This window comes from Mesoplodon densirostris, chromosome 2 (assembly GCF_025265405.1).
Source record: "Mesoplodon densirostris isolate mMesDen1 chromosome 2, mMesDen1 primary haplotype, whole genome shotgun sequence".
Classification (NCBI taxonomy): Eukaryota; Metazoa; Chordata; class Mammalia; order Artiodactyla; family Ziphiidae; genus Mesoplodon; species Mesoplodon densirostris.
Window position 1 is genome coordinate 137,861,467 of NC_082662.1, and position 12,742 is coordinate 137,874,208.

The window sequence follows — 12,742 nt, forward strand, 5'->3', positions numbered from 1 at the left end:
TCTGTGCCTTGGTTTCCTCACTTGGGGACAACAGTGCCACCTACATCATGAGATAATGCAGATGATGTATCTAGCATAGAACTCAATAAATAATCACTCCGATCAATAAAGACCAAGAAATTCATGTAGATAAAATGCTAGCACAGTGTCCGGGCCACAGTTAGCACACAAACGTTCGTGCCATTTCCATATTTTCAGCACACACATTCACACACACACACACACACACACACACATCCATTTACAGCTTCTTTTTGAGATCTCTAGAGACACAGAGTCTGGTCTTAGTTCTGCCTCTAGGAGCTGTGTGATTTTGAACAGCTTGCTTCCCATCTCTGGATTTCTACATTTTCTTCTGTAAACGAGAAACTGTATAGTTGTTCAGAGGTGAAAACGCCTCCTCTGGTCTCTCAAGTATAGACTCCATCAGTTCCTGGAGCAAAGGGGTCCCGTCTCCCTAAGTCTGGGTGATGAGTCGCTAGACTGAGCAAAGTGGGGGCAGCCTATTCTTCACACACCACCAGGCCTTGGGCTTGAGCAGAGGATCACCCAGGAACCCCAGATGGGAGACAGAAACAAATGAGAAATGTTTACTTCACAGGGAGACAGACCATTTCCCCTCTTTGAAACTCCAGGCTCCTTTCTATAGATTTTTATTGGGCTTTCCACTTGTACATCATTTTTAGTTATGTTTCTGTGTTGGTCCGGGATTCAGCCTCAACGGAGAATGAAGGGCAAGGACACTGCCCAGCCAAGCGCCCTCCACTTGAGAGCTCCCGGTTACAATGATGTGGCCCGCACCCACCATCTCTGTCCCTCAACGGTAGTTGTCCCCTCAGCCCAGGCTCAGCTTCAGCCCAGAGTAATCCTAACAACTGCACACCAGGGTGGTCCAGGCTGTACTTTAGGCCGCATAAAATTTTCCTGCAGCTGGAAAGTATTCCAAGCCAGTCTGGCCCCCAGAAGCAAAGAGGGCAGGTGAGCAGGGCCACAGGCTGGACGCTGGCACATCACCTGCAGGTGGCGTAGTAGAGCACGCGCCCGTTGATGTGGTTCCGGATCTGCTCCACGTGCTTCTTCAGCCCCGCCAGGTCCGCCGAGCGAAGCATGATGGCCTGGCTCCCCCGAAGCAGCTCCGACTCCATGTCTGAGGGAAGATGGAACAGCAGGGGGAGGAAGACGAGCTGGTGAGACACCTGAAGACTCCCAACCCTTCCTTCTCCTCCCACCCACGTGGACACAGCATCTGTGGGAGAACTCACTTCCACCTTGAGGGAGTCTGGCCCCTAAGGCAGCTCTCTCCAGCCTCAGGCCTCTCCAACCCCCATCCCACTCTTAGAGAAACATGGCAGGGGCCAGACCCAGGAAGCCCTTACCCCAAGGATCCTCTGCCTCTACTCTTCTCCTCTGCTGTAGGCAGAGTTGTCCCAAGCTGATGAGGGAGGCCATTGGCACCAAGATTAGACACCCGCTATGTTGGACCCAGACAGCTGCCATCCCACCAATGATTCCTCAGGTGGGCACCAGGGCAAAAGAGCTGGGTGGCCAGAATTCCTCCCCATTGTCTCTCCCCAAAAATGTCACTCCAGATAAATCTAGTCCTCCCCCTCTGGTCCATTCCACATACCACCACCCGATTATGTGTGGAGGATATGAAGGACTCTAAAGTGATCGAGTCCAGCCTGTCCCCCGCTGTCATCCTAGGCAGGAGCCCCCTGTACCACATTCATGAGAGCTGGTACCCAGCCTCAGCCTGAACTTTCCAGGAATAGGGCCAGGGGGCACTGTCTCCCAAGGCTCCAACTTTAGACAGTTCTGCTTGTTAAAAAGTCTTTTCGTTAAGCCAGAATCTGAGCACATCTTGCTGCCACCCAGTTGGCCCAGGTCTGTCTCCTGGGGTGTAGGAATCTATTCTTTCTGTTTCCCACATGGCAGTCCTTCACATGTCTGAGGCCCCATCTTCCCCAGATGAAACAGCCCTAGTTCCTTCATCCACTCCTCATCTGATATAATCACCAGGCCTTCCCTACCTCCCAACCCTGGCCACCCTCCCTCTCAAGTGTGTGGGTTCGTCAATGTCCCTTTTGAAGGTGTAGTAGCCTCCACTGAACTCGATCTCACCTGGGAGATCAGCAGAGAGTAACAGGGTTATTAACATTCTGACATTCAGCCAGTGGGTTCCCACATGGACCTATGGGTTAATAAAATACTGAAATTTTTACAGTTGCTGTTCTGTTCCCCGACCCCCATCCCCAGAGGCTCCTTAAGCATGCTCCTGCCCATAACCCTGCAATTAAAGGTAAACTCCTGCAAGCAGGTAAATGCTTGCTTTAATGCTACAACCTGAGCCTTTCTGGCTGGTAGGTGCAGGACACACCAGTTACTAAATATTTTTAATATCATCCTTGAGCCATTACTCCGCTTATCTTGGCTGCTTTGCATTTATTAGCTCTTTTGGAAGGAGCAAGGCACTTCTGACTTACATCAAGCTTACAGTTACTCAAAACTCTTGGGTCTTTTTCGGGTGAGTAACAACTCATACGTGTTTATCACTAACCGGTTATAAAGTGTTTAGCTACATTATCCACTGAGAAGCCAGACCTCACCTGAGCAGTACTTGTGAGTTTAGGTCCAAACAAGGCCAGAGTGAGAGAGAATTTTTCTCCTTACTTAATTTTATCCTGTTAGTTTCCAGCTCATCCTTTTAGACTTCTGAGACTGCCTTAGAACGCTGGTTCTGTTATCTAGTGTATTAACTACCAGTCATCCTCAGATTTGATTAGCAAATTCTTTATCTTCATACAAGACACTGATGGCCAGGGCCAGGGCGTGCACTGACCCAGCCCTGGACTCCTCCATCTAGGTCAGTTCCTCTCGCCTCCCGCTTCAGTTGTGGCCGGCCATAGTCACTGTCCACCTGCCAGCCCGCCCTTCTCCATAGTGTCCATCTAGCTAGCCAAACAGATTTTTGTCAAAAGCTTTCTCTAAAATTCAAAGAGGCTCTGGCTTTGTCCTTCACAGGGCAGTGACCCCATCATCACATCTCAGAGACTGAGCCTGGAAATCTCTGTTCTCCTTTCTGAGGAACCTCAGAACCCTTCCGAAAGCCTCTTTCATTGTGATTTGCCATATTCAAAACCCTTGGATGGTTACCTACTGCCTCCAGGGCTGAGTCTACCCACCTCCTCCTGGCATCGGGGCCAGCCACGTGGACCAGCCACACTGGCTCCATGCTACTTCTCTCCCACCTGTTCTCTCCTCATCCACCCTCCTCTCCAGTTGCGTGGTCCCGCCTCCATCCTCAGAACATGTCTTGATGTTCCTCCTCACAGCCTCTTCCAGGCTTATACATCCTCCCAGGCCCACCTCAAATCTTATCTTTTTTGAACATTACCTTCCCTGAACATTTCTCTCTGACGTTATTTATCCTCTGAGCCCCTAGAGCTCCTATTATTCGGGCTTTTATCACAGTCCTCCTTGTGCTATTAAATACAGTTTCATGAAGCTGGTGGCCAATAGGAAAAATGGATTGCGAGCCTCCTGAGGGCAGGCCTCGTCTTTGTGAACATGTCCACACGCCTCAAAGCCACATTATATGCCTTGTACTTACTAGGCGCTCAGGAAATCCCTATTGATCTCACTGCCTGAGCACTGCTAGCTCCAAACATTAGGCCTCAGAAACCCTGGGTTGGGAGCAGCCTTCAGGGATGCCCTGAAGTCCAAGCCCCTGGACCACTCCCTCACCTTTCATCCTGTCCATCATCTCCATGGTTTCCCCAAACAGTTCCTCCGCCTCCATCTTGATGCTCAGGATCCGGCTGCCCTGCTTGCCCAGCATGGGGCTCCGACCCAACCGGTCCTTCAACTCAGCATATTTTTGCTTTATTCTCTCAAATCCCTGAAAAAGGAAGAACAGTCTCCACATCATCATCATCATCCAAAGTCCTAAAGACCTTTGGCTAAAGGACTTGATGTAACTCAAATCAGCACACAGAGATGAGGTGCCTCCTGATATCCCCAAGGGGTTGATTCTGCCTATAAAAGCCCCTGGGCCACAAGCCATACCTTAACTTCTGTATTTCCCTCCCTTCATCTGCAGTGCCAGCGCAGGGCCAGGTATACAGTTGTCACTTAATAGTATGCTTGGCAGCTTGGCCATTGTACCAGGACCACCAGTACCCTGGAGACACTGAAACTGGCTCTTCGACCTTCTCTCTGATCTAATTCTGACAGTGATGGGGCTCAGGCTGGGCTAAGTCAAGAGTTTCTGTCTGGGCTGGATAACCATGACAGGGGACAAGCTCTGGCTCAGGTGTCAAGAGACCTCCTTTGTAGATGAGCTTTAGGTCTGGACAGAGTCACCACTTCATCTGTGAAAGGAGAGGGATTGGGCTAGCTGTTTCCAGCATCCCTGAACCAGCTCCACCAAAGGCAGCCAGAGGGAGAATTCAGATGCCTGGCCAGGTGTGCCTTGACCCTGAAGCCCCTGCTGGATATTTCAGAATAACTGTTACTCAAAGTGCTTTGGAACCCATGGTCTTATAAAGTGTACAGAGTCCTGTCCTGCTCCCGCTGGCCATGCTTGCTTGGGCTAACTCTGCCCTCTAGGTACCTCCTGGGCACTCAGTGCCTGCTTGCTGGCCTCCTCTGCCAGCTGTTGGGCCTGGGCTGCCTGCGCCCGCTGCTGCCTGGCCTGGCGGCCGAGCTCCTCCATCCGTGCTCGGAAGCCACCCAGCTGCTCCATCAGGCCGGTCACCAGTCTTTCCGCTGGCCCCAGCACCTGCTGAACCTTTGTGGAAAAAGAGACTTGGAGTTTGGGGTGGGTCTCATAGGCAGTGACCTTCATTCTTCTCTCCTCCAACTCATCAGGCCACAAAAACTCTCTACAAGCAGGACATCACTATCACCACCACCCCAATCCTCTATCTGCCCCCGGCATCCAGGCCTCCCCGTTCTCCAACTCAGCTGACCACCCCCCGCCCACTCCTGCAGCAGCCACGAGAGCAGAAAACCAAAGGCTCGAAGCCAGGCTCAAGGCTCATAGGCTCCCTTCTTCAGGACTCCAGCTCAGTTTCCACCCGGGTCACTTCCTGGCATCTTCTAGGCCTTGTGCCTGAGTCTGAATGTTCATTCCCACAAGTGGGGGAAGGAAGCCATAATGCTTACCTCAGCAACCCTGTCTTGGATAAGCTGAAGGGAGCGGCGGGTGCCTTGCATGGTGTCCTGGGCCTCCTGCAGTGCCAGCGTGCCTTGTCGCAGGTTCCCCAGCACATCCTCTACATGGCCCTCCACTGTGTGGGCTCGGCTCCTGGGCCCGGGGGAATGGAAGGGTGGGGGGTGGAATGGGTGCACAGTGAATGAAGAGATGTGGGATCCAACTCACTCCCCAGTCCAGAGAATATCCTTTCCAGCCAAGATAAGAAGCCAAGTATTAACTCAATAGCTTTTCCATCCCAGGACCCCACCAAGCAGGTTGTCTGAGGCAGCCTTTGGGGACGGTTTCCAATAAGGAAGACGGGGCTGTGCCGAGTAAAGTTTCAGCTGGATGCGGTGTATCACTTCACCATCCCCCACCACAGTAAGCACCTCCTCCTGTCTCCCAGCCCTCGGCACCCCTCTGACTTGCAGACATTCCTCTCTTGCTTCCAGCAACAGTTCGGGGGCAAAACCCCAGCCCGATCCTGGGAGAAGTTCAGGGCCCAGGGCCACACCTGGCCTGCTCAGCCTCAGCCTGGAGCCTGCGAGCCCGAGCGATGTCCTGCTTGGTCTGAGAAAGCACCAGGTCCACGTTGGGGAGCCTGGCTGCGATGGCCTGGATCTCATTCATCTTCCGCAGGACTGTGGCAGAGTCTGTGGGCAGCCACAGGGCCAGCACGGCCTCACTGACCTCCTGGATGGTGGCTATGTCAGTGTCAGGGTCTGGAAGACAAACCATCCAACGGAATGGGGGAGCTCAGCCACCTCCCAAAAGATCAGAGGCCATCTCCAGGCTGAGCAGCACCCGTGGGCAGCACCTCCATGCCATCTCTGCCCGGGCTGCCCAAGGAGCTGCCGCTCCCTCCCAGGCACACTCAGGCACCCTGCTCTGAGAATTTCCGGGCTCGCTGCCGCGGGAGGATGGCTGTCAGCACAGCTGTGGCAACTAAGTGGCACCACAGGAAGCTGCAGGCTGGGGAGAAGGAGGTGGTACCAGGCAGCTGGTACTGAACAATGCCTGGAGCACAGATATAATCAGCCCTGAAGTGGGGAGACCAGCCAGGGACTGGAACTGCTTTCTTGGCAATAAGAACCCTTCCACGTGCTCCTCCTCTGGGGCAGAGTGATCGCTTTTGCAAAGGCAGATCAAGATTACCTGGGCTTTGCTCACATGTCACCTTCTGAGAGGGGTCAGCCCAGGCCACCCAATCTAGGATCGCAACCTCTACCCTCTGCCAACACTCCTTATCCTACTCATCAGCTTTATCTTTCTCCCTAACATGTATCGCCACCCACGTGCTGGACACTTAACTCATTTATTGGGTTTTCTGTCATTTCCCCACTAGAATGTAAACAACGTGAGGACAGGGACTGGCTTTCATCCACAGCTATAGCCCAGCCCCTAGCACAGTGCACGGCACTTGGAGGCACTCTCTTTGTACATTGAATGAATGATTGAAGGGGCTCCAGTCTCAGGGCTCTTCTTTACTATTCAAGCAAACTGGGACAAGTCAACTGGCTTCGTTGAGCTCAGTTTCCTGATCTGTGAAATGGGAATCACGATGCCCAACCTCAAGGGATGATATGAAACAATCAGTTCAGCAGGAATTTCACAACCCAACTCTGGGTCAGAGAGTAAGGTCAGAAGTACAGAGATGGCATCTCCTCCCCATGGTCACTTTTACAGATTCCACTGGTACTGACATAGTAGGGAAGGGGCCAACCCTCCACCCAGATAGTTTGCCCTGGGACTTAACTCCTCTGGGGCCCACCCAGCCTTACTCTGCAATCAAAAGTTTCCTCACCAGCTGGCTACACAGGTCCTAGACCCAGTCTCCTCCCCATGCCAGGTGGAAAGACATTCCTGGAAGGTGGAAACCATGCCTCTTTATTGCTATGTCCTTTGGGGGCCAGGGTAGCACACCACAGGAGCTCAAGGCATAGTTGTGGCTAAGTTTAATGAAGTGGGCTTTTCCGCAATTACAAGCTTTCACAAGGACCTCCCCATAGAGACAACCAACCTCTCACCTAACCCAGAGTCCTACTCTCAACGCGGCTTATATGTGCCTTCCCTAGAAAGCCTCTTCCGGCAAGCACACCCTCACCTAGCACCTGCCCTTCTTTGTTCTGCTTCACTTCAGCTGCACCCATGGGCTTGGTCTGAGTTACACTCAATTTCATGGGCTTCTGAGTCTCAGGGTGGGCTCAGCAAACATTCACTGCTCCGAGCTGCAGGATGTGGGGAGCTGAGACTGCAAAGTCAGATTGGACTTGGTCCTTGCCCTCATGGAGCTTGAAATCTAGTGGGACAAGGAAGCACAACCCTGAGTGACGGGGGTAAGCTCAGGGTGCTAGGACGGCTGTTACAGGGGCACCTAACCCAGTCTGACAGGTCCAGGAAAGCTTCCTGGAGAATGAGATACCCAGGGGATCCTTAGAGGGTGTGTAGGAATTAGCCAGGTCGGGAGGGGTGGGGCAGGGCAGGGTAGACAATGCAGGGAGAGGACAAACATTAGCGAAGGCAAAGAAGCAAGATGGGTGGTGGGGTGCTGGGAGGTGGTCCCTCTCATAACGCAATAATCTAGAGTGTGGACTCCGGAGTGAGGTGAACACTACCCGTACTCCCTCCAAGCTGGATGCTTTTAGGCAGGTTTCATAACCTCCCTGTATCTGGAGTCCTCACATGCAAAGTGGTAGGCAGTCGGGATTAAATAATGTGAAGCACTTAGAACAGTGCCTGGCTCTTAGTAAGAACTCAGTAAACCTGACCTATTATTTTTGTCACTTCCTTTGATGACCTGAGAAAGGTGGTGTCTCCTCCCTCCTCCACCAGCCTTCCACTCTCCCGCCCTCGCTGTGACCCTGCGTGCCCACAGCAGCTGGTACCCATGCTTCCTGCAGCAGGACTCTGGACCTTAGAATCCACAGCCATGGAGACTGTAAGAATTGTCCCAGGTACCTCCCAGGGGCCAGGCCTCTCTCAGGCCCTGCTCCTTCTCTCTGCCCCTCATCCTGTCCAAGAACTCAACCTGAGACACAAGCATAACTGAGGGGACAGCAGGGACCCCGCAGCCCGGCCACTCCCTGCCCATTCATTGGAGCCCACACTGCACCCCAAGGACAGGCTTCCTATCCCACCACCCCCTAGCTGGGGTTGATGCAGGATGGGGGGCCACCTAGCCTGCCTTACTCGGCTTCACTCAGGGCAAGTCTTCCTTATTTGTGAGTCCCATCCCCAAACTCTGGCCTGTCCCTGATTCTCTCCAACCTGCCACCTGCACCCAGGAGGGGGCTCTGGCCTCTTGAAGCAAAGGCACCGCAATAGTAGCCGGAAGAACGACTGTCATTACACCAGGCCGTCAGCTCATGTTAACTGGGCTCCCAGCCAAGCAAATTCCCTGGCAGGGACCAGAAATTTAATAATATCAGTTCATATTCCTGAGGCATCTTTAATTTTTCAAAACACATTTTACATCAGTTGCTTGACACGTGGAATAAACTTAAATACTATCATCCCCGTTGGCAGAAGCGAAAGATGAGGCAGAGAGGAAAACAACTTGCCCAAAGTCCCACAGATTTCCTGAGTCCTGTCCAGGGACCTTCCCACTCCCCAGGTGGCAAGGGAGGAGATCGGGTTCATTTATTCATTCAGTCAACATAGGGTGCTTTTCTGGGCCTGGACTTATGCTAAGTGCCAGGGACACAGTGAATAAGACAGACAGCCATCCCCACCCTCTTGGAGTTTAAGAGTCCAGTGGGGAGAAAAACATTACACTTGTAGACAGGTGAGCTCAACAACCACAGGCTCGGAGTACAGCAGTGAAGGTGAGACTCCAGAGGGAATATGGGGGAGGGGGATGACCAGATGGGGTGGTCAGAAAAGGCCCCCTGAGGGAGATAGTTAAACTCAGACCTGGAGGGCCAGAATCAGCAGCCTTAGAGAGAGCATCCCAGGCAGAGGAACAGCAAGAGCCTCCGAGGCTGGCAAGAGCCTGGCCTGTTCAAAGACAGTTTGTGAGCAACGTGGAGAGGATACAGGCCACACCCAGGAGGTAACAGAGGCCATGGTAAGGAGCTGAGAGTTTATCCCAAGAACAAGGGAAAGCCAGTGAAGGATTTTAGGCATGAGTGGGATGTGACCCCGCTTACACATTTTTCAAAGATGTTTCAGACTGTTCTGCTGAGAACGAGCTAGGAGGGAGCAGGAAGGAGGTGGGGGGTCACCTAGAGGCCGTGCAACCATCCAGGTGAGGGATGGGGGCTGGTCCAGGGGTATAGAGACCAGGGAAGGAAGTAGCTGACTGACAAATGGGATGAGGGACAGGGAATGGGGCACTGAGAACAGGCAGGAGTCAAAACATCAGCCCAGGGAAAGGTGAAGACCAGCTCACCTGAGAGGAAGTCCCGGACCTGCTGGATGAGGAGCCGCGTGCGTGTGACGTCTTCCTCCATCTGGGAGCGGCTGGTGCTCACCTGCATCTCCAGGCTCTGAGCATCTGACTGCACCTGCAAGGTGTCTTCCTCGGCTGCCCTGATCTGCTGACACACACTACGGGTCAGCAATGATTAAAGCCCCCAGAGGGCCTCTCAGCAGCCCCCGAGGATTCTGGAGGCACCTGCTACCCAAGATCTCCCTAGGAAACTTTCGTAACTAGCTCAGTTTGGCCCCAGAAGAAATGATGTGAAAACGCTGGCCTCAAGCTCTATCTCTCACTTGCTGTAGGGCCACGGGAGAGTCACCTAACGTCTCTGGGCTTTCGACTCCTGGCTGCGAAATGGGAGCTCTGACTTGCTCAGGGATTCTGTCCTCTCTGCCTCCTCCACCACGGGCCTCCACCCCACCTCAGCCACACCTACCATCTGCCGGGTCTGCTGGAGCTGGGTGTTGAAGCCCCGCAGCTGCTCGGCCACCTGCCCTGCCGTCCGGAAGGCCCCGCCTGCCCTGGGGAGAGCACCCCTGCAGTGGGAGCCACAGGCCGTGCCGTTGTCTCGGGGACACAGCTCCCCAGGGCATGCTTCCGAGGTGCAAGCCATCTCCCTGCGGCCCCCACAGAGCTGTGGAGAGATGGGGACATCAGAGGGGGTCCCCAAGCCTCCTCAGTGATCACTCCCCTCCCACACCTGGGAAACAAGCAGCCAGACATCTCCATGGCAACTTGGGCACCAGAAACTTGTTTCCTTGGTAACTGCTGAACACACTACGTGGGGTCAAGGGTCGGGATGGGCGGGGGTGTGGGAGGTCCACATGGCCCCAGGGGGGAATGTGGAGCAACAGTCGGTGAGTGACAAACTGGGGCGGGGGCCCTCTGGAAGTGGGGCTCCATGACAGGAGTCACCTTGTTGGCGGTGGGTGTCAGATCAGGCAAGGAAGCCATCTGCAGCCTTAGGGCCGCGAGCTGGGGGCCACCGGCGCCTCCTGCCTCTCCCAGCTGCTGCTCCAGCCTCTCTGCCTCTCTCCGGCTGTCCCTGAGCTGCAGCAGCCAGCGGGAACTGTCCGCGACCTGCTGAGCAGCCTGGGATGACCGCTGGTGGGCCGCGGTCAGCATCCGGAAGGCTCCTGTGGGAAGAAGAGAGGGAACCAAGCTGACCCTGGACCCGGAGGCCTGGAGACGGAGATGAAGCCTGGCCCGGCATGGTGTCTGTGTACCCCTCCTCACCTGAAGGATCGGCACTGCTTATTTTTTCAAACTGTTCCCTCTTGCTCTGATACATAATGAGGAGGCGATTGAAGCTTCTGTCCAGATTCTCCAGGTCTCCCGGGAGGGACAAGGCCTCCTGCTCTAGGGGCAGATCCACCTGCAGGCCCTGGAGAGTCTGCCTGAAGTGGGAGAGAAGCTTCCACTAAAACACAGGAGGAGGGCTTCCTCCCTAGAGCCAGCCACCCCCTCGGAGAAATCGCTACTGAGTCAGGAAAAAGAGACGCCGTCAGCAAAAGCCACAGAAGGCAGCCTCCGCAGGCTGGAGAGCATCCTGCTGGGCAAAAGCTAGCACAACCTCCCTCCACCCCTATGCAGGCAGATCCATAAAAATCTCTCCCTCCTTGGCGTGTGTGACCCTAACAGTCCCGGCTTTCCGCCAGCTCCCCACGTCGGCTTCCAGGAGGAGCATCCCCTGAGCCCCCCCTCCTCCTCTGCTGCCTACAGGCCGACATCAGCCACCACCTGTACCCCAGGCTCCCGAGTCTCTCTTCTGCAGCCCACACCTCCCCACGGAGCTCCCGTAGCTGCGGTCCACTGGTGGTCTCCACTTGAAGGGGGTCACCTGCCCTGACCCACCACGGCTGAGCTTTCAGATGTTCCTCCCTCCCAGGCCCTTTGCAGCTCCACCCACCACCATTCCCTCCACCAGCCTCGCATTCTCCATGGCTGGGCTTTGCTCAGCGCGGACCGTCCTTCTGCAAAGCCCCGCCAGGCCGGCACACCCAGCCCACCAACCGCCTGCGGACTCCCTACTCAGTGCTGAGACCAAGGTCAATGGCACACCTAGATGGCTCAGGCCCTCACAGTCAGCAAGTGCTCAGGGAAAGCAAACTCATGAAAACTTCAGAACGAAACCTCACTGAGAAGGCACCTCTGCTGGTAGGAGGGGACCGTGGGTGGGACTGCTCCCATTCCAAAGGCAAACGCACGTTATTTTTAGAGCCCTGCCTCTCAGATGCCCTCCACAAGGTTGACTAATGCAGAGCTGACTCTCCCACGGGCGGCACCGGGCACATGAAAGAACTCAGGACTTGGGCTCGTGCCTGTGCTCCCGGTGCCCCGCTCTGCCTCTCGGTGGCCACGTGACTCTATCATGTCACCTATCTGTGCCTGTTTCCTCATCCGCAAAACGCAAGGAATAACACCCACCCACGCCAACCTCCCAGGACTGCCGTGATAGTGAAAAGAGAGGCGTCTGTGAGAACCCTTGGTAGACGGTAAAGGGCTGTAACCGATGTAAGGAAGGACCAGTGTGCCCCTATGTGGACCCACGTGGAGTTGTTCTTCTGCCACGTGGCTTGGCAGGGAGAGGGAATGACCTGATGGAGACGATGGCATTGGCCACCTGGGCCACCTCCTGCTCCGTGACCGAGGCGCCGCCGAGGATGGCTTGGGTCTGCTCCAGCTTGTTCTTTGTGTCCAGCATCCGGGACACCAGGCCGCGGTCCTCCAGGCCCGGCCCGGGCCGCAGGCTGGTGGTGGCATTGCGGAGGCTGCTGAGGCGGAGGGCCCGCTCCCGGAGGCCGGCGTCGTAGGTCTGGAAGCAGGGGTGGCAGGCCACACACACCGGGTAGCGGTCACAGTAGCCTCGCTGGCACTGGTCACAGCGTGGCCCGGTCGAGCCAGGGCGGCAGAGACAGTGGCCCGAGGCCTTGTCGCAGCCTGGTCCCTCCGTTCCCCGGAAGTCACAGTCACAGGCTAAGGTGGGAGAAATGATGGCCAGAGGCCGGGGGGTCAGGAAGATCAGGTGTTTGGTGGGGAAAGCCCGAAGAGGAGGTCTGACCTCAGGGTCTTTCACACTTAGAGTAAGACTGTCAAGGCCAGAATGAAATCATGGTAATGACAGC

General features: G+C 54.9%; 1 protein-coding gene across 1 annotated transcript in view; it reads right to left on the minus strand.

The window, feature by feature from the left end:
* Positions 1 to 1,010: 1,010 nt before the first annotated feature.
* LOC132483159 (laminin subunit beta-3-like) overlaps positions 1,011 to 12,742 on the minus strand; it is a 39,395-nt gene continuing 27,663 nt past the window's right edge. The window contains exons 13-22 of the mRNA XM_060088407.1: positions 12,215 to 12,593; positions 10,854 to 11,014; positions 10,533 to 10,753; positions 10,054 to 10,251; positions 9,588 to 9,732; positions 5,712 to 5,919; positions 5,167 to 5,308; positions 4,613 to 4,789; positions 3,745 to 3,898; positions 1,011 to 1,147 (exon numbers count right to left, since the gene is read on the minus strand). Coding sequence (XP_059944390.1) covers positions 1,011 to 1,147; positions 3,745 to 3,898; positions 4,613 to 4,789; positions 5,167 to 5,308; positions 5,712 to 5,919; positions 9,588 to 9,732; positions 10,054 to 10,251; positions 10,533 to 10,753; positions 10,854 to 11,014; positions 12,215 to 12,593 — 1,922 coding nt within the window. The remainder of the gene's footprint in view (positions 1,148 to 3,744; positions 3,899 to 4,612; positions 4,790 to 5,166; positions 5,309 to 5,711; positions 5,920 to 9,587; positions 9,733 to 10,053; positions 10,252 to 10,532; positions 10,754 to 10,853; positions 11,015 to 12,214; positions 12,594 to 12,742) is intronic.